Raw genomic sequence first — 27108 nt, 5'->3', positions numbered from 1 at the left:
ACCAAAAGACTATTCTAAGAAGCCAAACAATACTAGCATAATCTGAAAATTACAACTCACTCAGAATTGCCTGAAGCATGTAATCCTTCTGTCTCAGGACTGTAATCACCACTTGCCCATGTCAGCTGGCTTGCCCCTGGAGGGTTAGGCTTTGGAAGTCGATGAGAGCCTGGACAGTTAGGTGCTGCCTGCTTCAGATTCAGCAAGAATGGGACACTGGCCTGAGCATTAAGGATTTATTAGGTGTGAGATCAGAAAAGACCCCACTTGGTCATCTTTTTCTCAGATGTTCTTCTGAAACTGAAACTTAAAAGCAAGACCTTGGCCAGTGTCTGACTTTGACTGTTTTCCACCTACAGTAAAGGAGGACTATGCATGCTGAGACTCCCACACCAGCAATGTGACACATCACCCTGTTTCCTCTATCTATTTAGCCCTTCATCCCTCAAGGCTCCGCTCCTTCACCTTGCTATAAAGATGACCATTAAAGCAAAGAGAGTTGTCAGTTCCCACAGCATCTGTAGCAAAATGGAAGAGGCTCAAACAGAGAATTTCACAGAAAAATACTTTTTCCATTCAAATGATATAGGATATTTCAAGATGTTTTTAAAATACCAAAATATTATTGCATTCCAATGTGAGCTTTTTTAATTATGAAAACAAACATATTTTAAAATAATATAAACATTGTACTTCCCCAAAATATGAAAATAGTACATATTCACTACTTAAAGCTTGAAACAATAAAAAGTACAGAGAGGAAAACAAAAATATCCTAGTTTCACCACTCAGAAACAAATACTAGTTAACATTTTGGCAGATTTCTAAGTATTTTTTACTCTTACTTAGATGACATTTTGTATCTCATTTTATTCATTTAGCAATATATTGTGACTATATCCACATATCATTAAATAAGAACTATTCTTCAATAACTGCACAGAATATTCTAATAAGGTTTTACTAAAATTTGGCTAACCAACTGCCTAGTGTTAAATATTCAATTATTTCCATTTTTGTGATTAAAAAGCTACTTAAAATACTACTTATAATTATTTTATTATTTCTGACTATTGCCTTAGGATAAATTGTTGGAACTGAAATTGCTGGGTCAAAGAACATGATAATTTTTAGAAGCTTTTGATATATGTTTCTCTTTGTACTTCAAAAAAGGAGGTATCAATTAACAATTTCACCTATAATGATGAGAGGCCTTATGTCCCTGTACTATTGCTGACAGTTCTCAATTTCCACCAATTCTTTCTAAATTTGATAATTTAGTTATTGAAAAGTGGTAGCAAGGATATGGTTTGCAATATTAGTAGGCAAGCTTTCCAAATTCATTCCCTCTCCTCTGCTTGCTTTGAAACTACACAAATTGTTCCCATCTTAAAACATGCTAAGAAGAATAACTGAGGCAGAAGAACGGATAAGTGATGTGGAAGATAAAATAGTGGAAATAACTACCACACAGCACAATAAAGAAAAAAGAATGAAAAGAATTGAGAACAATCTCAGAGACCTTTGGGGAAACATTAAATGCACCTACATTTGAATTATAGGGGTCCCAGAAGAATAGAAAAAAAAAGCGATTGAAAAAATATTTGAAGAGATTATAGTTGACAACTTCTCTAATATGGGTAAGGAAATAGTCAATCAATTCCAGGAAGCGCAGAGAGTCCCATACAGGATAAATCCAAGGAGAAACACACTAAGACACACATTAATCAAACTATCAAAAATTAAATACAAAGAAAAAATATTAAAAGCAGCAAGGGAAAAGCAACAATTAACATACAAGGAAATCTCCATAACCATCTTTTGGAAGAAACTCTGCAAGCCAAAAGGGAGTGGCAGGACATATTTAAAGTGATGAAAGGGAAAAACCGACAACCAAGATTACCCAGCAAGGATCTCATTCAGATTCGATGGAGAAATGAGCACCTTTACAGATAAGCAAAAGGTAAGAGAATTCAGAACCACCAAACCAGCTCTACAACAAATGCGAAAGGAACTTCTCTAGGCAGGAAACACAAGAGAAGGAAAAGACTTACAATGACAAACCCAAAACAATTAAGAAAATGGTAATAGGAAAAAACATATCGATAATTACCTTAAATGTAAATGGATTAAATGCTCTAACCAAAAGACATACACTGGCTATATGGACACAAAAACAAGGCCCATATATAGGCTGCCTACAGGAGACCCACTTCAGACCTAGGGACACATACAGACTGAAAGTGAGGGGATAGAAAAAGATATTCCATGCAAATGGAAATCAAAAGAAAGCTGAAGTAGCAATTCTCATATCAGACAGAAGAGACTTTAAAATAAAGACTATTACAAGAGACAAAGAAGGACACTACAGAATGATCAAGGGATCAATCCAAGAAGAAGATATAACAATTGTAAATATTTATGCACCCAACATAGGTGTACCTCAATACATAAGGCAAATGCTAACAGCCATAAAAGGGGAAACTGACAGTAACACAATCATAGTACGGGACTTTAACACCCCACTTTCACCAATGGACAGATCATCCAAAATGAAAATAAATAAGGAAACACAAGCTTTAAATGATACATTAAACAAGATGGCCTTAATTGATATTTATAGGACATTCCATCTAAAAACAACAGGATACACTTTCTTCTCAAATGCTCATGGAACATTCTCCAGGATAGATCATATCTTGGGTCACAAATCAAGCCTTGGTAAATTTAAGAATATTTAAATTGTTTCAAGTATCTTTTCCGACCACAACGCTATGAGACTAGATATCAATTACAGGAAATAATCTGTAAGAAATACAAACACATGGAAGCTAAACAACACACTACTTAGTAACCAACAGATCACTGAATAAATCAAAGAGGAAATCAAAAAATACCTAGAAACAAATGACAATGAAAACACGATGACCCAAAACCTATGGGATGCAGCAAAAGCAGTTCTAAGAAGGAAGCTTATAACAATACAATCATACCTTAAGAAACAAAAAACATCTCAAATAAACAAACTAACCTTACACCTAGAGCAATTAGAGAAAGAAGAACAAAAACCCCCAAAGTTAGCAGACGGAAAGAAATCATAAAGATCAGATCAGAAATAAATGAAAAAGGAATAAAGGAAACAATAGCAAAGATCAATAAAACTAACAGCTGGTTCTTGAGAAGATAAAAAATATTGATAAACCATTAGCTGGACTCATCAAGAAAAAAAGGGAGAAGATTCAAATCATTAGAATTAGAAATGAAAAAGAAGAAGTAACAGCTGACACTGCAGAAATACAACGGATCATGAGAGATTTCTACAAGCAAATATATGCCAATAAAATGGACAACCTGGAAGAAATGGACAAATTCTTAGAAAAGCACAACCTTTCAAGACTGAACCAGGAAGAAATAGAAAATATAAACAGACCAATCACAAGCACTGAAATTGAAACTGTGATTTAAAATCTTCCAACAAACAAAAATCCAGGACCAGATGGCTTCACAGGCAAATTCTATCAAAAATTTAGAGAAGAGCTAACACCTATCCTTCTCAAACTCTTCCAAAATATAGCAGAGGGAGGAACACTCCCAAACTCATTCTATGAGCCCACCATCACCCTGATACCAAAACCAGACAAAGATGTCACAAAAAAAGAAAACTACAGGCCAATATCACTGATGAACATATATGCAAAAATCCTTAACAAAATACTAGCAAACAGAATCCAACAGCACATTAAAAGGATCATACACCATGATCCAGTGGGGTTTATCCCAGGAATGCAAGGATGCTTCAATATAAACAAATCAATCAATGTGATAAACCATATTAACAAATTGAAGGAGAAAAAACATATAATCATCTCAATAGATGCAGGAAAAGCTTTTGACAAAATTCAACACCCATTTATGATAAAAACGCTGCAGAAAGTAGGCATAGAGGGAACTTACCTCAATATAATAAAGGCCATATATGACAAACCCACAGCCAACATCATTCTCAATGGTGAAAAACTGAAACCATGTCCACTAAGATCAGGAACCAGACAAGGCTGTCCATTCTCACCACTATTATTCAACATAGATTTGGAAGTTTTAGCCACAGCCATCAGAGAAGAAAAAGAAATAAAAGGAATCCAAATCAGAAAAGAAGAAGTAAAGCTGTCACTGTTTGCAGATGACATGATACTATACATAGAGAATCCTAAAGATGCTACCAGAAAACTACTAGAGCTAATCAATGAATTTGTTAAAGTAGCAGGTTATAAAATTAATGCACAGAACTCTCATGCATTCCTCTACACTAATGATGAAAAATCTGAAAGATAAATTAAGGAAACAGTCCCATTTACCCCTGCAACAAAAAGAATAAAATATCTAGGAATAAACCTACCTAGGGAAACAAAAGACCTGTATGGAGAAAACTATAAGACAATGATGAAAGAAATTAAAGATGATACAAATAGATGCAGAGATATTCCATGTTCTTGGATTGGAAGAATCAACACTGTGAAAATGACTATACTACCCAAAGCAATCTACAGATTCAGTGCAATGCCTATCAAACTACCAATGGCATTCTTCACAGAACTAGAACAAAAAATTTCACAATTTGCATGGAAACACAAAAGACCCTGAATAGACAAAGCAATCTTGAGAAAGAAAAATGGAGCTGGAGGAATCAGGCTCTCAGACTCCAGACTATACTACAAAGCTACAGTAATCAAGACAGTATGGTGCTGGCACAAAAACAGAAATATAGATCACTGGAACAGGATAGAAAGCCCAGAGATAAACCCATGCACATATGGTCACCTTATCTTTGATAAAGGAGGCAATAATATACAATGGAGAAAAGACAGCCTCTTCAATAAGTGGTGCTGGGAAAACTGGACAGCTACATGTAAAAGAATGAAATTAGAACACTCCCTAACAAACACCATACACAAAAATAAACTCAAAACGGATTAAAGACCTAAATGTAAGGCCAGACACTATAAAACTCTTAGAGGAAAACATAGGCAGAACACTCCATGACATAAATCATAGCAAGATCCTTTTTGACCCACCTCTGAGAGAAATGGAAATAAAAACAAAAATAAACAAATGGGACCTAATGAAACTTAAAAGCTTTTGCACAACAAAGGAAACCATAAACAAGACAAACAGAAAACCCTCAGAATGGGAGAAAATATTTGCAAACAAAGCAACTGACAAAGGATTAATCTCCAAAATATACAAGCAGCTCATGCAGCTCAATATCAAAAAATCAAACAACACAATCCAAGAATGGGCAGAAGACCTAAATAGACATTTCTCCAAAGATATAGAGATTGCCAACAAACACATGAAAGGATGCTCAACATCACTAATCATTAGAGAAATGCAAATCAAAACTACAATGAGGTATCACCTCACACTGGTCAGAATGGCCATCATCAAAAAATGTACAAACAGTAAATGCTGGAGAGAGTGTGGAGAAAGGGAACCCTCTTGCACCGTTTGTGGTAATGCAACTTGATACAGCCAGTATGGAGAACAGTATGGAGGTTCCTCAAAAACTAAAAATTGAACTACCATACAACCGAGCAATCCCACTACTGGGCATATACCCTGAGAAAACCATAATTCAAAAAGAGTCATGTACCACAATGTTTATTGCAGCTCTATTTACAATAGCCAGTACATGGAAGCAACCTAAGTGTCCATCGATAGATGAATGGATAAAGAAGATGTGGCACATATATACAATGGAATATTACTCAGCCATAAAAAAGACAAAATTGATTTGTTTGTAGTGAGGTGGATGGACCAAGAGATCGTCATACAGAGTGAAGAAAGTCAGAAAGAGAAAAACCAATACCATATGCTAACACATATATATGGAATCTAAAAAAAATAAATGGTTCTGAAGAACCTAGGGGCAGGACAGGAATAAAGACACCAACATAGAGAATGGACTTCAGGACATGGGGAGGGGGAATGGTAAGATGGCAGGAAGTGAGAGAGTAACGTGAACATATATACACTACCAAAGGTAAAACATATTGCTAGTGGGAAGCAGCTGCATAGCACAGGGAGATCACCTCAGTGCTTTGTGTCCACCTAGAGGGGTGGGAGGGAGACGCAAGAGGGAGGAGATATGGGGATATATGTATATGAATAGCTGATTCAATTTGTTATACAGCAGAAACTAACACACCATTGTAAAGCAATTATATGCCAATAAATATGTTTTTTTAAAAAATGCTAAGTATCTTGAGCAATTCTATATCAGAAGAACGTTTTGCCAAGAACTTTTCATTTGAATTTTAAGAGCATAAGAAGGCAATAAAAGCTGAGTAAATATATATGCAGGTTTATACCAAGTTCCCAGTCACCTTGAAAACTATGCATGTTCTTTGATCATTCTTTGTGTAGCCAATCAATTATCTTCCCAACAACTCACTATGACAAAATTCATGACTTACATCATCTACCTATACAGTAAAGATGTTCCTGTGTTACCTTTGTCATTGAAACATTGCTTACAAAGATCCAGGATTAATCACAACTCAAGACCACAGCTGTTCAAAGATAACATACTCAGAAAGCTAAATTCTATCCTCCACACAGTAGCAAGAATCTTTTCAAAACTTTCAGCTCATGTCATTTGTATGCACTAATTTTTCCAATGGCTTCCTACCTCAGAATAAACTCCTCCCAATGGCCTATAAGTTTTTCCCTCTGGCCTCATTTCCTCCAGTCTCTGGCTTGTCCATTCTGCTCCTGTCACACTGACCTCCTTCCAAATTCTTCACTCAACAGTGATGCTCCCAATTTAGACTCTGTGCATTTGCTGGGCCTTCTGCTTCCTGTGCTCCTTCTTCACATGCCAGAGTGGCTCACCCCTGCACCTCATTCTGGTCTTTGCTCAAATGTCCCCTCACTGAGAGAGGACAGCCCTAAAAAATACTACCCCTTCCTCAAACCATCACTCTATGTCCTTACCTTGACTTTCTTTTCTGCTAGCACTTAGCCCAGATGCCCCATTACATGTTTATCTTTCACTTGTTAGGCACATCTCCTCCTTGAATATAATCTCCCATATAGGGAAGGACTTCGTTATGTTCACACCAGGAACAGTGTGGCATAAAGCAGATACCTAACAAATATTTCAGAAGAAATCTATTGAAACAAACAGTTATATGCTTTCACAATTCATTCAGAAATTGTATTTAGACTGCAACTCATAACACGTGATTTTCTTGTTCTTTCATCGAGACCATTCTATCCTGCCTATGTGATGATAAAATTGCATTTTACTTTAGTCCTAACAATTTTTAGGTCTATATTACCTGGCCAAGCACTATGACTTCTGCTGATTCATATGTAAAAGTATAAAATGCCTACTTCTACATACATTTTACTTTATACTATATGATACTTTATTCTTAATATATTATTTATATTCATAATGTATAAATTATATTAATTTCACAAATCCACATGAATTGTTCCATCATTAGAAAACCATGTGTCACAATGCATTAAGACAGCTTAAATTAAAAATAACAGAGAAAAATAAACACACAAAAATAACACTATGCCCTATAATACTGAATTAACTCTCAAGGGCACTATCTCATTGTAGCTAGCAATTATAATCTTTTACCTTATCCACTTCACTGCATATGACATATCTTTTATATAAATTCACCTGATTTGTTGGTGGACTGGACAAAGCCCAATTAAGTGTGACATATTATAAAATAGTTAGAAGGAAGTTATCATTTTATGTTATCAGCCTGAAAGGTAAGAAGGCATTGACTGTAGTACTTTACAAATTTATCCATTACTATGATCTTAAGTGAAAACAATTCAGATTAAGTTGTATTAACTTAGACTCAACAAAACATCATTCATTGTACATCATTTTTTCAGCCCATAGACTTATTCTTAACATAATCACAATTTTTATTCTAGGTCTAGTTGAAATTGATTAATTCAGTGCTATACAAAATGAGATAGAATCTTTTACACATTATCTCAGCCCCCATTTCACTGCAATCTAAGGTTCTAATCAGGGAGCTAAATAAAATACACACGTTTCAATCTTCACCAGCCTTCTGATCTAACTCATATAAGCTGTGACCTAAATGACCTTCATTTCAAGCATATAACTTTGATTCTATCCCTCTCTCCCTCAGCCACCTTACTGAAGGCTCAGTTAAGGAGGAGGAACCACCATAACCTCTTTGCTTGGCATCAATATCAATATAACTCACGATACTTTCAAGACCTGGCTTATTTTATCTGAAATTTTCTTAGGAATATAAAGGCTTTTGAGAATATCTGTCACTTCCTTTAGTCTATTATTCTAAATATTTACAAATTTATTGCATCATTTCCTTGAGTTTATTTTAAAAACATTAGCACCCAGCTGTCATAATCTACTAATCCTTAGGTTTTGGTACCATAATCCTTCTACATCGTTCTGAATATTTTACATGGTCTTTGTTTTATTTTGCTTATTAATATCTTATTTTCCACTGTACTTTATTCACTCTGCCTCTGGGCCTCTGTAATAGAGAAATTTTGTTCTTTTGTGGAAGATGGACCATAGAACAAATCTACCAGTTCTTACAAAGAAGGCAACATATTTTTAAGAAAAGTTGCAAAGTTATGATACCAAGGCAATACAATGGCATAACATATACAGTAAATAAGAATAAAAGTACAGTTATATGTGCTGATATAAAAAGATATTCAGGATACAGTGTTAAGTGAAAAAAGCAAGTTGTAAAACAAAAATGTATCATGTTTCCATCTGTATATAAAAATAAGGTCTGTATATATATAATATATGAATACACTTATATATGTGTGTATATAGAGAAAATTTTCTGGAATCATGCACACAAAAAAACTTTTCCACAGTTATCTATCTCTCAGGAAAAAGAATAAAGGCCAGGGAAGGAAGCCTTTAGCTTTCATCTTATTCTCATCTGTTCTGTATAAACTTTTCAACCAATCCTTTCTAAGAAAAAATTTTTTTTCAAAAACCTTAAAATGTCTATTACCTTTGATCCAGAAAGTAAACTTCTTGGAACCTAGCCTAAGAAAATAATTATTAATTTCAAATTATCATAGGTAATAAGATACTAGAGTACTACTAGTAGTAGTAAAAATAGGAAAAATAGGGAAATGTTTACATTATGAACAAACCACAGAATGGAATAATACACAGACATTAAACATATTCATGAAGATTACATAATAACATAAAAATACTTATGGTATAAGGTTAAGAATAAAAAGAAAAATATAACATTTTATGGAAATATGAAAACATAACTTGTAAACTCTAACTTTAGAAATAAAAAGACTGACCATATGTTAAAGGTGATTTTTGTGTGTGATAAATCTATAGATAATTTTAAGCCCTCTTTTCTCTATTTTCTAAATGTTATTTCATAAGCTGTTAATGAAAAATAAACACTGATAAAGAGGTTTGGTACATATATTAGAGCATAAGAGAGATAAATAATCATAAACGTTGTCATCTAGTGTTGAACCCACCTCAATGAAAAGATAATAACAAAATGTTTTAAAATTATAGATGTCACCAAGTCAAGAACACAAGTTTCCCATAATAGTTGAGAAAAATAATAAACCTATACACTCTTCATTTCACAAATCCAGAGGGGGGAAAATAAAACCCACTCTCGGGCTTCCCTGGTGGCGCAGTGGTTGAGAGTCCGCCTGCCGATGCAGGGGACATGGGTTTGTGTCCCGGTCCGGGAAGATCCCACATGCCGCGGAGCGGCTAGGCCCGTGAGCCATGGCCGCTGGGCCTGCACGTCCGGAGCCTGTGCTCCGCAACGGGAGAGGCCACAACAGTGAGAGGCCCGAGTACCACAAAAAAAACCTCACTCTCTTCCAAGTGATATGATCCTAGTCGAATACTTCTGTTATTCTATTTATCCCCTAATTTCAACCTATATCATGTGCATCTTATTTTACAAAAAGTTGTCTACTTCCATAAATCCAGGTAAACAATCTAGTTTTCTGAAGTGGAAATAAAAGAAATACTAGTAATAATGTCAATGTTGCTACTGAACTTTAACATCCGTACCTTTTTGGTCAGCAGTTTGCCAAATTGTACAAATTTTCTAGATTATACATTACATGTACCAGAATTGAATGATAAAATCCAAGATCAAAAATTTGAATTATTTTATAAGGGGGCTTCAAATGTATGGTAATAAGAATCTTTACTCACATATGGCAAAATCATTTTGAAAATTTTGGGGGTCTTAATGTTATAATTCTAAGGCAGAGGTTGGCAAACTTTTTCTGTAAAGGGCCAAACAGTGAATCCTTAGGGCTTCGTGGGCCATAGGGTCTCTGTTGCAACTACCTAACTCTGCCCTTGTAGAGCAAAAGCAGCCACTAAGAATATGTAAATAAATAAGCATGACTCTAGTCCAATAAAACTTTATTTTCTGGCACTGAAATGTGAATTTAATATAATTTTCACATATCACATATTCTTCTTCTTTTGATTTTTTCCAACCTTTTAAAAATGAAAGAAAAGAAAAGAGAAAAAAACATTCTTCACTCACAGGCAATACAAAAAGAAAAGGTGGTAGGCCAGATTTGGCTCGTGGGCTGAAGTTTGTCAAACTGCTCATTCTAGAGTTTTTGTTTAACGTATTCCAAGGTTATATCCCTTGCTACTTCCTGCTGTTTGGCATGCTTTATCCTCCGCCATTCCACCTTCAAAATCTTATCTAACCTTTAAAGCCTTCCTCAAATATGTCCTTCACGAAAACTTTCAAGGTGACTTCATCAAATGAGTCTTCTCTTCCTTTGAAGCCCCATAACATGTGTACCTTCTCTGGTTTTACATGTGACTACTGACCTTGTCCAGTTATTGGCGTGCCAAGCCTTCCTCTTAACATTTTATGGAAGGAACCCTCTCTTACACATTTCTTATTGACCACAGTGCATAGTAGAAGGTTAATGATAATGACTGAATGGAAAGATAACTATTCAACATCCTCAATTCTTAGCTGTAGGTACCAGTGTTTTAATAACAGCTTTTAAGTTTCTAAAATAAATGTTATAGACATTAAAAGCATTCATAAGTTTTCAAACGTAGATGAATTTTAGTACTATTAAAATGTGACAACAAATTTTACCTTGGAGTCAAAAAGAATTCCCACCATGTTGGCAGGGTAGACAGATGGGAGAGACTAGCGAAAGGCCTGAGATACAAGTTATAGGGCACAGCGTACTATGTGGGAGCCAAATAGCTGCAGGCACAACCGGCCATCCACAGGACACAGCTCAATCCTTTCACTGTCCTCCTAAGGCTGAGAAAAGTATCAGACCTTCCATGTGTCTAAGGTACTGGGGCCTGATCATCCTAGGACATGCTTCAAGACTTTCTATGTCAAATGGAACTGCCTAACACACCCAAGAAACCCCTGGATCAGAAAGTTACTCCGTTTCAGAGAACTTAAAGTGCAGTTTGGAGTTTTCTATGAAATTTTTATTTAACTATAAATTCCTATTGCACAGATAAAATTGGAAACCTTTAGAAACTGGCACCACTCTCCCTGAATTCAAATCCTAGGAATGCTTCTTATTAGCTGTATGATGCTTGACATCTTACTTAACCTCTACAAACCACAGTTTTGTCATCTGTAAAAAGGAGATAATGATAATAGAACCTAACTCATGGGGATATTGGGCTGTTGTGAGGATTAGACGAGTTAATATATGTAAGTGTTTAGCACTGGCACATAGCAAGCACCTATCAATGTTAGCTACGTATACATATAAATGCATATTTGGATAAGAACAAATAGCATTGCTAATACTAAATAACTTCTAAAAAGCTACACACACCCTTGCCTTCAGACATGTATTGTGCTTTATTTGATTCTTGAGATAGAACTGTCATAGGAAGGAATTTACAGAAAATAGGAAACAGGCTACTTAAGAATTATCAAGTAATTTTTTAAATGCAATAAAGGAAAACACAAGTTGAAAATACATGTATGATCATGTGACACAGAGAGAAATAGGAAAAAATTGAATCCCTCCGGTATTATCACAATAGTATTTCCCAAGCTTTGGCAGAGTGCAATGACCAAGATCAGCTTCCATGCATAGAGACAATGGCGGGTCAACTCAATGGCCATACTTACCACCTTTATCCATCCTACGGGGACCTGCCTTTTTGTCCTTCACCTTAGCAGCGCTTCCTTCCCAAAGGTTACTCTTACTCTTTTCCTTGTCTTCCTTGGAAACATGTTCCCTGGACTTCTCAGATAAGCCCTCTGCAATCACTCGGGTTCCTTTCTCTGCTTCTTCTTCAAGAACATTCTCCAAGTTTTCCTCTATTGGCAGAGGCTTGGTCTCCACATCTACTTTTATTATTTCTTGGTCTTCAGTTTCGATTTCTAGAGAATTCTCAAGTGGAAGGTGGGTTTTTCCTGGCTCATCATTTTCACTCAACTCCTGGGAAGATGGACTTCGGACACTTTCATTTGGACTGTTCTCAGCGTGGGCTTCCCTGTCCCCCAGTGCAGATTCATCCTCACTGCAACTAGAATATGGGTGACTTTTGGATGAGGTTGATGAAGCAGTTCTTATATCTACAAAAATTAAAAATGACAACATCATTGCTTGTCCATAAAGGGAAATTTAATAATAATAATTGTGGGAATTATGCTAGTAATTAATCATACTAAAATTTTTAATATAGTTTAGTAGATTTGATACCCTTTCCCCATATAGTCCACATAATCGTCATGATAAAGAAAGACCTATGTAATCTGTGAGTCTATACAATTTTCAATACGAAGTCATATTTAACTGAAAACCAATTGTATTTGTTCATTTGTTGAAAGCCATTTCACTGGAAAACGTTTGTTAGTATCTATTTTGTTACAGAAGAAATTGAATAATCTTTCACTTGTTCAGCAAGAGCACTTATCTCATTATCATCTTGGATGTATCCACAGTATTCTCTGTGCATAAAGTTTAAATTTTTATCTACTGTAACACCCGCCATACTGGTACACCCTGGTAGCTCGGTATGGTAAGAATATCTATGCATTTGCATAATACCTAGATACTTAATACTTTGAGATAATGCTTGTGTGTGTGTGTCTGTGTGCATGTGTGTGTGTGTGTGTGTGTGTGAGATCTGGTCTTTTTTATGGGTTCCCCAGAAGCAGACACTGAGATGAGGACTCAAGTTCCAGTGATGTATTAAAAATATGCTCCAAGAGAAACTCTTCTGGGTGTGGGTAAAGCAGGGCGGGGAAGGGAAGAAGTCAATCAAGAGAGCTATTTCAAGCAACATCTCAGCCTCAGCCTGATCCCATGGGAACCTCTGAAGTCTAAATTATATTAGAATTTTTCTTCCCTTGAGGAAGGAGCTGGGCTTCCATACTCTGCTCCAGTCAGACATAGCTACAGGCCACCCTGGGGGGAACATGAACTCTTGGCACTCCCTTGCTCTTTGTGCCTGAGGGTGAAGCAAACCCAGTAGCCCAGGGCTGTCCTCTGAAGAAGACAGAGGATGCAGAAGCTGGAAATGGGCATACAGAATCGGCAAAAGAGATTCTAGGCTATCTATGCAGTACATTGATGTGATGCTACAGACATGCAGTCTGGAAACTTACCAGAGCCAAAAATGGTTTCGTATTTATTACCCACAAAAACTTCTTTAAATCTCCAAGAAAGTAACACACACACACTGACACTGTAAGGAAGATGCACTGCCTTGGGCCAGAAAAATACAAACTTGCCTTTCATTTTTTTTAACCAAATAGACCTGTGTTTATAATTTTTTTATAGAATATATTTTTCAAGTGAAATAGCCCATACTTACAAGCTGCTTAGCTTTCTTGTTTGCTCCTCTCTGTGTGCTCCTGATTCTTTTTTCTGTTTATGTTTCTTTCTGCTTGTCAGCTACCCAGATGGCTGTAGCAGCTGAGGCAGAGTTTAAGGGAAGAAATACCTGTCTTTACTCTTATCCTCTTCCCTCTAGCCCCAGTGGCTCTCCATGACAGGGCTTAGCATTTTAAGTATAGTCACTGAGACATACTGAGTTCCCACAAAGATGTGAGAGATTCTACACAGCAGTAAAAAATAAACTCCAAAAAGCCTTTAAGCAACAGAACCCCTTAAGTACAATTCCATTTGTTCTTATCTTCCAACTACCTTGACAGGCACCAGATGACCACTGTTTCTCAAAGGAATCACATACTTCAGCCACTCATTCTTTATCTCCATTGTATAAGATCTGGATGTGCTGTCTCTCGGTGGGGAACGTACAGATCAAGGACAGTCGTTCTCTATCTTATTTGTACTAGTTCAGAAATTTCAGGGACTATGATTTCCCCCTCTCTTAAGCACCTCACATTTGTTTTTTAAAAAAGAAAAACAACTCCCAGTGTGCTAGTGGTTTGTTTGATCAGTGGTTTTCATTAATTGCACAATTAGCTGGATACAATGTTATAATGGTTCTGCACGTCCAAAAATATCCGTATCTACCATCTGAGTGTTGACACCAGGACTCTCACTTTTGGCTCTGAGAGTTGTTCACATAATTTAAAAAATGAGTGCTCCTCTTTCTTTAGCAGCTTCTATTAATTGTATTATTTTATTTCAAAGGCTGAAACATGCTCTGGTTCAATTTTGAGTCAGTCCTTAAGAAAGATCAGGTGAATGAATGGCCGCTGAGTGGCAAGGCTACCTGACCTCCCATAGAAACTCATTTCAGTTTTCAAATTTCTCTCTAACCTCCCTGTATAATTTCATTTCACTCTCATTTCTCACTCTCATTTTCATACAGACACTGGGGCCAGGCTGTGCCTACAAAAAAGCTCAAAATGCTTTAGGGCCATGGAATGGGATTTTCTACACTAATTTTATATATTCTCTTAGAAATAAAGTTTTTATGTGAAAACTTTCATATAAAGGAACGTTTTATATAAAGGAATTTTAGGGCCGATATGTAAATTGTAATTTTTTTTTTTCATTAGGAGGGAAAAAGTTGTCTTGGAGGTATGTTAGGAAACAGCTCTGCCTCCTACCAAATTCCATTTCTCTCTCCAGTGCTCCCTCCAGGTACTGATGCTAAGAATCTGCCCTTGGTCTTCACGGTAGGGACCTGATCTGCACCCACTGCCTGAGTCCTTGGACAAAGCCAGTGTGTTTGGTGCCATGGTTCTACACCCTAAGCAGGATCTCTGACTTTTCTCTTTCCACATTCAATCAGTCCCCAATCCTTCACTGTTTTCTCTTTTCATGTCATCATAACTGTTCATTGATAACTATTCCTTCTTTTCCGTCACTACTATTTCATGCAACATGAACTTGAGAGAAAATACTATGTTTTTCTGTAAGACAAACTTAGGTGTTCCAATCATGACTAAGCTACTCATTAGCTTTGACTTTGGTTATGCTACTTAACTTCTCTAAGGCTCTGTTTTCTTGGCTATAAAATGGGAATCAATTCCAATTATTGCTATCCATAAATCATTGCAGAAATTACCTGATAAAAATTAATCTCACCAAATCAAATAATCATTGCTTTATGATTTTCAGTCTTCTTCTCTCTCTGATATCATACATGATAAGTATATTCTAATAAATTTCTTTCTTGTGATTTCACCCTGTATATCACATTAAGCATAGTAGTCACAGTTACCATTTATTGAGGAAAAAAATAAAACCTGATCATGATTATGCACCTACTCTGTACCAAGCACTGAGGTAAGCACTTTACAAACATCTCATTTAATCCCATGGAGTAGTTAGTTATCTTCTTTTTCTAGATCTAGAAAGTAAGGCCCACGGAAGTTAAATAATACCCAACGTCCATTAGCTATAAAGGAGCAATTTTTGTAAAATGCTTCTTTTGTAATGACCCATTGTATTAAAACCAAGACCACTCTATCTGCCAAAAGGCCTTCAAACAGAGGGCAGCCACTGTCATGAACCCACTATTGCTTCTCTTAGCTAGATTTCCACTGTTACCACTCCAGGATGACAAATGGAAAATAGTTTTACATATTCTACTATATATGTGTCAGTAATCTCCACTGTTTGCACTGCCTGCCTAGTCAATTTGATATACACCTGACCAAAGGTACCAACCACACACACACACATCCATAGTCAGCACCAGTCCAGCAAATTCAGGATGAACTCTGCTCTCTCTCCGTAACTGAGGTCCTGAGTTGTCCTCCATCTTCCTAGCCACTTACAGATATTCATTCATTCACTAAATGCACATTGAGCACATCCTATGTTTCAGGCAATGTTCTGGTATTGAGGACACAATGGAGTAAAAAGCAGGCCAGATCCCTGCTTCCATTGAGATTACACACTCTAGACAGACATTGCTTCCTTTGGCATGAGTACAATAAATCAACTACACATATTTATTAAGGTATTTGTTCAGTCTCTTAACAGTGACCATGGGTAGCTCTCTCAGAAGCTGTTGTACTCTTATTGAGATCCATAGCTACGTAGTTTGTTTTGAACCAGTGACAAGTCCTGACCTCAGTTTTCAATCATTCCTTCACCCACTAGCATGATGCATTGTTTTACTACAGTTTAAATTCATTATTTCCTCCACTAATGTCCTGATTTTAACTACTTTGTTTTTAGCTTACTAGCTTGAAGCCCATAGAGACACCTCGATTTAAGTTCACAAACTCAAATATGAAAATTCAGTTAAAAATTTAGATCACTCCAATAACACACCATGTATCTCAACCCAGTGGACCCAATACTGCTCTGAGTTCTAACACAAATTATGTCTCTTTCCCAATTCCTTGGTCCAAGGTTTCACAGAAAAATCTGCATAAGTGTCACACCTATTTTCTTCAAATTAGCCTTGACATATGAATTTTTATGTCCTACTATTCCTTATATTAACAGTTGCAGATTATACTCATGAGTTCACTAAAATCTGTTCATATTTATATTAGATACTGTGGTTTGGTCAATATTTTCATGTACAATAATACCTGATTAGACAAGTGCTTTGTACTCAATAAATATCATCAAATGAGTGTATGCTTAATGACAATAGAAGCAGAAATCACTGAATTCCATCCATGAACAGTAACTAGTTATTTGGTGTAAGGGAGAACATATGTCCTCATACTGGTAATTCATTATCAATTTACCAATGAGACAAATATATACATTACTTTGTATATATATATATATATATATATATCTAAAGTAAATGCAGGAGGAGAAGAAGAAAGCTTAAAAGTTCCTCCTTATTTACCTTTAACTGGATTTTCTAAATACTTAAAATACCGAGAATATAATCAAATCATGTATCACATTTTGCTGCTTAAATCTTTTTACATTTGTCCATTAATCTAGTCAACCAGCCATGCATTTCACAAGATTTTATTGAGTGCCTCAGTAGTGCCATCACTATGTACAGGGCAGATTCAAAACTGTAGAGAAATACCTCATAGAAAAGTATTTTATGTGAACTAAAAGATGATGCTGCATTTAAGTATTCACCTGAAAGCCATGACTTCCTACTTCAACAATCCAAAAGTGAAGATGAATTGAGGAATTCTTACAATTAAGAAAAATTAAAATGTGACTAATCATGCAAAACATCACAGACATAGATTCTAGCCAAAAGCTGCCTACAATCTTCCCCTAACCCTCTCTGGTCCGAGGAGGAGTCAAGTGACACTGAAGTCCACAGAGCGTGGTCTCATAGCATGTACAATTTCAACACAGAAGGAGCAGGCTTCCCTCATATGCATCCCTTCAAACCCATAGTCAGGCCCAGAAAGGAAGAGTGAGATACTGGAAGTCAGTAAATCAAATAAACAGAATATTTTTGTGATTCTGAGATTTTCAAAGTCTTTAAGGCCTACTTATTCAACAGACTGAAAAATAGCACAAGTAAAATACTATCTTTCTTACTAGAAAAAAATTTCACTTTAATTCTTATGTTCTTTTCTTTGTATTCTGGGAACAGATTCTCTCTCTCTCTCTCTCCCCGTCCCCCTGTTCTCTTTCTCACAAGGAGCTACTTAGTCTTTACCTCTTACTCATAGGTACTATCATCCAAACTGTCCCTAAAAGTCTATTCTCAGCAACATGACACTTTTCCCCTCAAGTTTATAACATTCATCTATGACAATATATTTTCAACTGGTGAATTAGCTCCTGGGGTAGCCAACACAAACACAGAGAAAAGGAATCTGTCATTCTTTTTAAACGATGGGAAGTCGCACACATCATTCCTAAAGCAGGGTCCTCTCTTAGTGGGCACGCAGTCCCTGGCACTCCATCACTTGCAGGCTGCTCAGCACAGTGTATTCATCAAGGCGGGCCGATGCAATTGCTCACTGGCAGTTTAAATGGGGCCGACTTGTCACAAGAGTGACAGCCCGGGCAATTGTTTGCCCTCTGGGAACAGGTGCAGGCAGGTTCAAATGAAACACATCCAAACACTAACAGCGAGATTCTTAATCATGTCAATAAAAAGGATGTACCAGTGTCTAGGATTCAGTGGTCACAATATGCCTCTTACACTTTTAAAGATGAAGTGCTTTCTGGCTTTTCAATAGATTGTTCCAAGGAATCTATCATGTCATTATCATTTTTAATGCACATTTCTTGTTTGCTGGATGAAATATCTAATTCTGATACTCCTCATGCTACAAAGCATGTTTTTGAATAACACAGGGTCAGGTTATCAAAATAAAGGGATGGAAAATAAAGGAGCCTGGTGGTGGAGGAAAGAAACAGTAGCAAGCAATGAAATTTTACTTCAGAATAATGGCAGAGTTTTAATGTAAATACTGAGGATGCAAAGGAGCTCTTTAAAAGTATTATTTAATAACATCCTTATTGAAAAAACAAAATAAAATAGTTAGCCAGTTTAATTTTTGGCTCTTAAATCTCCCAACATTGTGGACTAGATTTTATATGTTCTGATAGCTTTCATTACACATCTATTTAAAATATTATATTTTCTATATCTACATAATGCAGCTAACTCTATACAATGTTTTTAATAAAATTCCAGTAATAATCATATAGTATAAACGTAACTAGATATCGTGGCACTAACAAAAGTATTTTAGTATTCTTGGTGTTAATCAAGTAACTGCTTAATATTCACAAAATATCTTTAGGAAATTACCTCTGTGAGGAATAACAAAGACAACATACAGTCCTAGCTTTTGTAGTATAATTAATTTGTGTGTTATTAAATTAGCTTGAGGGGCAAAATTTAACACACATGAAACAATGAGTGAAAAATCAACTACTGAATGATAGAGTTTCATAAAATAAAGAGCTCAGTGAAGGCTGCCGAAGTAGGAGAGTCTCATGGAAGAGGAAGGGGATGAATTGGAAACAAGCAAAAGGCCTGGAAGTGGATTGGGGGAGTCCATCCAGGAAGGAGAGAGGTAAATTTGGGTAAAATTAGAAAATGTCCATTTTAATTTCCTCCGTTTAAAAGTAAAACAAAAAACAGAGGCTAAAAAATAGGATAAGATGAAGAGCTCAAGGTAAATGCCTCTAAAATGTACATTCTTAAGGAAACAAAATCCTTTTATTGGGGGGACTTGCTTTAATTTTAGATAAGTGGATATTGGCTGATTTGGAGAAATGTTATATTGTTTTTTTCCAGAATCCAGGCTCTGAATTTTGCGTCTTGGCTCCACCAGTTTCTGGCTGTGTGAGTTACTCAGTCTCATCATTTCCACGTTTCTTTACTAGTGAAATGGAGATTAAAAGTACCTGCTTTTTTTTAAGGTTTTTTGAAGTAAATCAGATAATTCATGTAAAATATTTAGCACAGCACTTAGTACAAAATAGTCTTAATGAACAGTGCCTATAGGATACCTTTTTAAACATAAGATTCCAGTTATTTAAATGCAAGTAGTATTCAGTGTTAATGTTGACCCATCACTATCAGTTATTCAATAATTACAGGTCTAAATGATTAAAGCCTTCCCTTGAAGTAAGATTCAAGTACTGCCTACATCCTTGTCTGCTTAAACAGAAAAAATTACTCTATCTTGGAAAAAAATCCATTTGATCCCAAGAAAGCAAGTTGATTATGCAGTACAAAAATAATCCCCAGATTACCATATGTTGAAATAATGTACTGACCCTTTGTGAAATCAATATTTGATAATTCACCACCATTATTGAATAAATTAAAAACTGAGTCCTTCTTTGTTCTGAACTGGTTATATTTATATGCAAACACACTTTCAATCTTTTTCCAGGTCCAAGTCACTTGTATAGTTTCTTTAAAATTTGATTCAGGTGACATCACTTTTCCATAGAATTCTTAAACTTTTTCTATGTCATATAGGAATATAAACTTAAATCCAATATTCATATTCAAAATGAGGGGAAAAAGCTATGTTTTGGCATGCCTAGAAACATAAAATGTAACTATTGAGAAATTAAGGAAAAGGCCTAATTTAAGACTTTACAAAAATTTTTCAATGCTAGATCATTAATATAGAGTAGTTCTTTCAACTATAATAAAATGGCAGCAAAACTTGTTTTCAAATATATTGCAAGTTAAAATCACTCGAATTTTTCACATTGTGCTTCACTCTTTACTCTGTCAGGAAGTTCAGGATTAAATTTTTAGTTCAAGCATAGTCATGGTCTCATGTTCAGTTCCTAGTAAAATTATCTTCTTTCTTACTCTAAATAATTTCTGTTCTTTATTTTATTGTCTTGTATATGTCTGCATGAAATTTTAGAATAGGTTTGCTTGAATTCGTTCTTGAACTGAATAGAACTACAAACTAAATATTTGTTCTTGTGATTACTTTATTACTTAATTTACTCTTATTTTGTATAATCCCTATGTATTCCTTGAATTCAAAATTTTGAGATCTTATACAGAAAAAAATTTGAGAGGTGAAAAGAATGAGGAAAATTGACAGCAATTCAAAAAGTCATCATAATGTTACCTCATTCTCTAGTCTAAAGCAAACTACAAAGACATACACATACTAAAATATAAGACAGGGTTATTATTATCACCAATAAATGCCCAGAATGTACCAGGGAAGATATTTTATTTACTAAGACCCACATAGCCTTGGCCAAACCCTTTCATGGGACAAAGCCAGAAATGTTTTCCTTCTTTGGACATTATTTTGGTAATTTAAGGTGTTTAAAAAGGTCTTAAATATTTAAGATATGCCTCAGATAATGAGGGTTTCTTTATCTACCCGAAATGCTCTGTATTTTCCCTGTGAACATTCAGAGTCATTTTAGGTTTGAAGATTATAAGGGGTAAGCTTTGCCAAGAGCAATAATCCTTCCATAAACTAATATGCCAGCATCTGCATTCCAGGTAAGTTAAGAAAAAAACATGAACATAAGGGAGGAATTTTCAACTTTTCCCTTAATTGAATGGGAGCTACTTTTCATTTTGCCAAAGCCACAAAAATGGTGTATGTGTGTGTGTATATTAAGAGGAGATAGTTTGAGATGAAAAAAAGGTAGTAACTTTCTACGTAAATAGAAGATGTGTCACTACAAGCTTCACGTGACACCCTGCTGAAAAATCCCAGCAAACTAAAGAAAGAGAAAGGATTGAAGAATGACTCCATAATTTGGATATCTATTGGAGAGGGGTTGATCAGCATCCTTGGTTAGAGAACCAGGTTCTGAACAGTCTCTTAAAGAAGATTATCTCATTAAATATAAGGAAAAGAAGTGAGTACACTTGCTAAACAGCCTATGTCAAATGATAAGCTAATCAACTTGCCATGTTTATCCTCTTCCAATTCACTCTCAGAGCATCCATCAACCTCATCTTTCACACTGTCATCAGCATCTGATGCCTTCCATGAAGTTTCACTCTCCTTTTCAGCGTCTAAAAGATCTTTTTCATCATCTGAGGGTGACTTTGGCATTCCATTCATTGGATCATCAGCCTGTCCTTCATTAGCTTTCTCATCTTGTTTCTCCTCATCTGCTTCGAAATCTTCTTCATATTCTGAGAAAAGAAAAGCTCCACTATGAGAATGAAAATAGAATCCCTAATACTTAACCCATTTCATTTTAATGAGAACTTTGACTCTATTATCCTCTCCTCTCTGGGCCTTTCTTCACTTCTTTTTCACACAGTTAGTGAACATGGAAAACTAATAGCAAATGATCAAAGATTGCAATCAGTTACGTATACAAGAGCAGTAAAGAAATGAAACTCCAGGGGCTTCCCTGGTGGCGCAGTGGTTGAGAGTCCGCCTGCCGATGCAGGGGACACAGGTTCGCGCCCCGGTCCGGGAAGATCCCACATGCCGCGGAGTGGCTGGGCCCATGAGCCATGGCTGCTGATCCTGCGCGTCCGGAGCCTGTGCTCCACAACGGGAGAGGCCACAACGGTGAGAGACCCGCGTACCGCAAAAAAAAAAAAAAAAAAAAAAAAAAAAAGCTCATTTACAAATGAACATCATCATCTACAATAACCAAAATGGACAAGAGAAGAACTTCATAGAAAACAATAAATTAGAAATAAATTTAAAATGAAGAGAACAGGATTATAATAATGAAAGTTAATTTGGAGACCCAGTGAGGCCATATTTCACAGGAAGAATGTTCAAAATATTTGGATATCAAGTTAATGAATAGTGAAGTGGAAAATATTCAATTAATCAAGTCCAAAGGCCCTGAGAAGTAACACTGTGAATAGCACATTCTTTGAGAGAACCAAATGGACATCAAGAAAAGGCATTATGAAGGATTCTGTATCTGGGCCAGAACTGAAATCATATGCATTATTCATCCCTACAATCAATAAAATAATTACATTCCAAGGATAAAAATTCTTATAAAATAGAATATTCCTGTCACAGTCATAAATTTGCTTCATTTCTTCAGAAGTGTAACACATCTGTAGCAGAAAAAGGAAACTGTCACATCAGATAAACGCCATCTGTCCCTTGTGGTTATAATTTTTCACCTTTCATATTTAATTGTTCCCCTTTTTCTTCCGCCAAAAACTAAAAATCTTGAAGTGACAACATGCCAAGGATAGAGAGCAAAAGGATTTCATGCAGAACCAATTAAGCAAATAAACAATTATCTTTTAAAATAAAAATTACAGGAAAAATAAAGTTTTCCCTATTTTGTGTGTTTTAATTATTAGATAGTCTGGCTTCTTCTCCAGCAGTGGGGGCCTTTCGGGTAATTACTTGAGAGCTGTCCACTCTGCCACAATGAAGGAAACTTAATTTAGAAATGCATGCCCTGTGCATATGAAGAAAGCTCTGTTAATGCAGAGAAGGGATGAGGGCGATGTGAGAAGAAAAGTGAGATCAGAAACTGTAATGAAAAAAGGCAAACAAAGAGAACTCACCACAAGAAAGTTTTCATGAAAGAGATTTAATATGGAGAAAGAGAAATGTGAATCAGTAGAACAAAATTATAAAATAAGCAAGAAGTTGAAAAAATTAGTTTATATTGCATGATGGAAACAAGACATACTAATAAAAACAAATATTTTGATTCAAATATTTCAGGCCAAGTAATGGGATAGCTTCTCACTTGGTTTAGTCAGTTGTCAATCAATAAGACTTTATTGAGACCCTTCTATTTGGAAGAGGCTAAAATTGCAAGATAAAAGACATTACAGTAACACAACCCCTGCCTATCAAGGAATCTCCAATTTTTGTTGAGGAAATAAGACGTAGGTACACAAGAAATACTGTACTCGTGTTAGAAGAGTTTTTATACATGACCCTCAGTAATGTTCGTTTTAACACTATTGGGCTCAATTGCTGTAGATTTTTATATAGGACTCATGATTAATTATGTGAAATAGTGTCAAATAAGTGGAATAGAGTCAAACAAGGGTGGAAAGTCATTTGGAGATTGTGGAAGACTTCCTAGGAGTGGTTGAAGTTAGCCACAGAATTCACACACAGAGAGAAACACATTAGAAACAAGAGATACTTGCTGCTGGTCACAAGATAAGCAGGGGCCAGACAGTACATGAGTAAATTGCTGCAAGTCCATCAACAGTATTACAGCGTGGTGAAATATGAGGGTTCTGGAGTCAGGCTGTCATGTGTCCAAGTACCAGTTAAAGCACAGCTGTGTGACCTGTCAATTTGCTCAACATCTTTAAGCTTCAGTTTCTTCACCTATGATATGGGTGGTACCTGCCTCACAACGCTATGGGGACTATTAAAAGCAATAATCCCTAAAATATGCTTAGTATATTGCCAAGGACAGTAGGCTCCTAATAAATGTTAGAGATTAGTAGTAATCATGATTGATTGGGGGTGGAGCGAGTTGGTTATAGAATAGGAGCAATCACACACAATATGTGCTTTATCGACAGCAATACACTTTAATGGAGGCACCTGGTTAAAATCAGAGTCGTACAAGTGTCCACAATTAGGACACAATCGCAGTTATATTATTGAAGCAGACCATAAAACTGAAGGACCATGTAGTGAACCACAAGAACAATCCCTGAATCCTATTTGGCAGGAGCTTCAGTGTTTTCTCTCAAAACATGAAATTCAAGGCTGCCCTGGCTTTGTTCTATCATCACATTTAAATATTAGCCTTCTATTAACCAGGAACACTGTATTAGCATCACAGCTCAAAGCACACCTCCTTTGTCTCATCTACTCATGTTTTCAATATGAATGAACTAGTGGCATGCTTTCTGTATCTCTTTTCATAATTTCTTCTGTTTCCCCATCTCATCTTTCTTCTTCCAGAGAAGGTAATTAGCTTGTTGTTTACCATCCCCACTAATGAGGAAGCAAGTCAACGCGAGGTCAACATCAATGCCTCCTCAGCTCTCCCTCGCTGACCTCCTCACAGGCTTCTTGCTGCCCTGACCATCAGCGGCTGTTCTACAGAGAGCTGAAACCTTGCTCCGCTGTTTCTTCTTTCCTTAAATGGAAATGGGCATTTAAAGTCCATTAAGGAGCCAACACAGAAGGAAGAACTTGGGAAAAGCTGTTTAATAGTCATAAAGTATGCTTTATGGCACAGGCCATGTTGGTTTAACAAAAAAAATACAGAAATTGAACATGGCCTAAATAAACATACCTGTATGTTGTGAAAGTTAAAACATGAAAACACATCCCATTTGTTAATTGCTCTGCTGTTGCTATTGTTATCTACAGATATTGTAAAATTTTCAGTTTAAGATAAGAATAAAGACTAGAAAGGATCATGGAGAGAGGTAAGCTGGGTCAAAGTGTTAGGAGGGAAATCTTTTTTAGATAGTCACATTATTTCAGTAATAAACAGATAAAAAGTCCAGTGCTGTAACAACTCTGTAATTATTTTCTTGGATTTCTGAAACTGTTGGGCGGCAGCTAGAGAAGGTGAGGAAGAAGAGACCTAGGAGATGCCCCTTTCCTGGTACCAGCCCTTCCACACTCATCCCAGCCAATGTCTAGCACTCCTCTAATCCAGGCTTTGTCTCCTGGGTGCAAGAGGGGCACTCAGGCAGCTCCCCTTTTCTGATTCTTTGGACATATCACCCACAACCAGGTAACATCAAGGATAGCTTGTACAGCAGAGGTTATACGTACAGTGTTTGAAAGTTTGGGCTTTGGAATTAGACAAGCCTGAGTATTAAAGGGTAGCAGAGTATGCCACCCCAAACTATGCCACTTGGGCATAAGGTTTATTTTGAGCTGAAGGCAATTGAGAAGTAGTAAATAGAAGAGAAGCTCTCTGCCCTCCCCCCATTTCCCTAAAAGCAGGACATACATTTTTGAAGGTGTCTCCCCTCCCCTCTCCCCCAGCAAGGACAAAAGTTAATCATAGGGGACAACTCTGATCCTTAGCAGCCCAGAGATGGCACCAGAGGAATCAACATAACAAACTTCACTAGAACTAGCCCTTATCTGCCATTAGTTTCCACATAATATTTGCCTTCCCACAATTTGTTGCCCCTGGAAGCTCAATGTCCTTTTCCTTTGCCTTGTCACTTCTTGAAAAAATGTATTTTTCTTTTATTAAGATACCATATAAGCCCAAGTTCTAACCACCCCTTTGAGTTACTCAGCTGAGTGCTCCCGTACATATGCACGATGCACCTGCTAATAAACTTTTGCTTGTTTTCCCTTTTTAATCTCTTTTGTCAGTTTCATTTACAAGGATACAGTTAATGAACCTAAGATGGGTAGAGGGAAAAGTTTCTCCTTTCCTACAGTATGAAACTTAGTTCTGCTACTTTCTCTCTGTATGTCTGAGCCTCATTTTCTTAAAATGGAGAGAGTAGTAATATCTACTACATCAAAAGGTGAGGGTATGTATATATATAAGGTAAGGATATATATATATATGTGTGTGTGTGTGTGTGTGTGTGTGTGTGTATGCAGTTAGAAGGGGGAAAGAAATGAGGAGGAAGAGGCAGAGGAGAAGGATGAAGAGGAAGAAGATGAAGAGGAAGGAGAGGAGAGTGAGGGGAAGGGAGGGGAAGGGATAGGAGGGGAGGGAAGGGAAGAACAAGAAAACAAGAAATGCGGACAAGCTCCGGGGAAGTTGTACTACCTTCCAAATACATTTGCAAATACCTTTAAGGAGTTCAGCGTTTAGAATCATCCGTCCCATGTTACGCTATGAGTTCCTTCTAGAGTCGACCCATTTATTAACTGGAACATGTGTTCTAAGGACCCCAGGCCTACATCAAATGTTTTCAGTTATAGAATACTCTATCACTATATAATCATATAGGTTGTTCCTACCTGATGCCAAAGCATCAGTTTCACCAAAGCAAGTACATCAAATACTGAAAAAAACAGGCAAAATTCTGTTTGGTGAAATGGTCTCTCCCTGCATAAGTGAACAGAGCCTCTGGCTCACGCAGACGCAAACTCTCCTTTCCCGCCTTCCCCTCCAAGCACCTCCAACCCCCTGGAGTTAGGCTGCCCTCCTCTAAGACAGGCCACACAGAACTCCTTGCAAAATGGTTGAGAAGGTGGTCAGGGATTCCTCACCTGCAACACAGTTGCCTGAAGATCAAAACTGAGTAACAACATTTAATGGATATTTTTGCAAATTTTTATAATCACATTGTAA

The 27108-nt window shown here is 36.4% G+C and overlaps 1 protein-coding gene across 1 annotated transcript in view; it reads right to left on the bottom strand.

The window, feature by feature from the left end:
* Positions 1 to 27108, bottom strand: part of ERICH3 (glutamate rich 3) — a 118555-nt gene that overhangs the window by 12600 nt on the left and 78847 nt on the right. The window contains exons 12-13 of the mRNA XM_060141924.1: positions 21818 to 22048; positions 12204 to 12653 (exon numbers count right to left, since the gene is read on the bottom strand). Coding sequence (XP_059997907.1) covers positions 12204 to 12653; positions 21818 to 22048 — 681 coding nt within the window. The remainder of the gene's footprint in view (positions 1 to 12203; positions 12654 to 21817; positions 22049 to 27108) is intronic.

This window comes from Lagenorhynchus albirostris, chromosome 2 (genome assembly GCF_949774975.1).
Source record: "Lagenorhynchus albirostris chromosome 2, mLagAlb1.1, whole genome shotgun sequence".
Taxonomy (NCBI): Eukaryota; Metazoa; Chordata; class Mammalia; order Artiodactyla; family Delphinidae; genus Lagenorhynchus; species Lagenorhynchus albirostris.
Note: the sequence above shows the minus strand (reverse complement) of the source record. Positions and strands in the feature narration are given on the sequence as shown.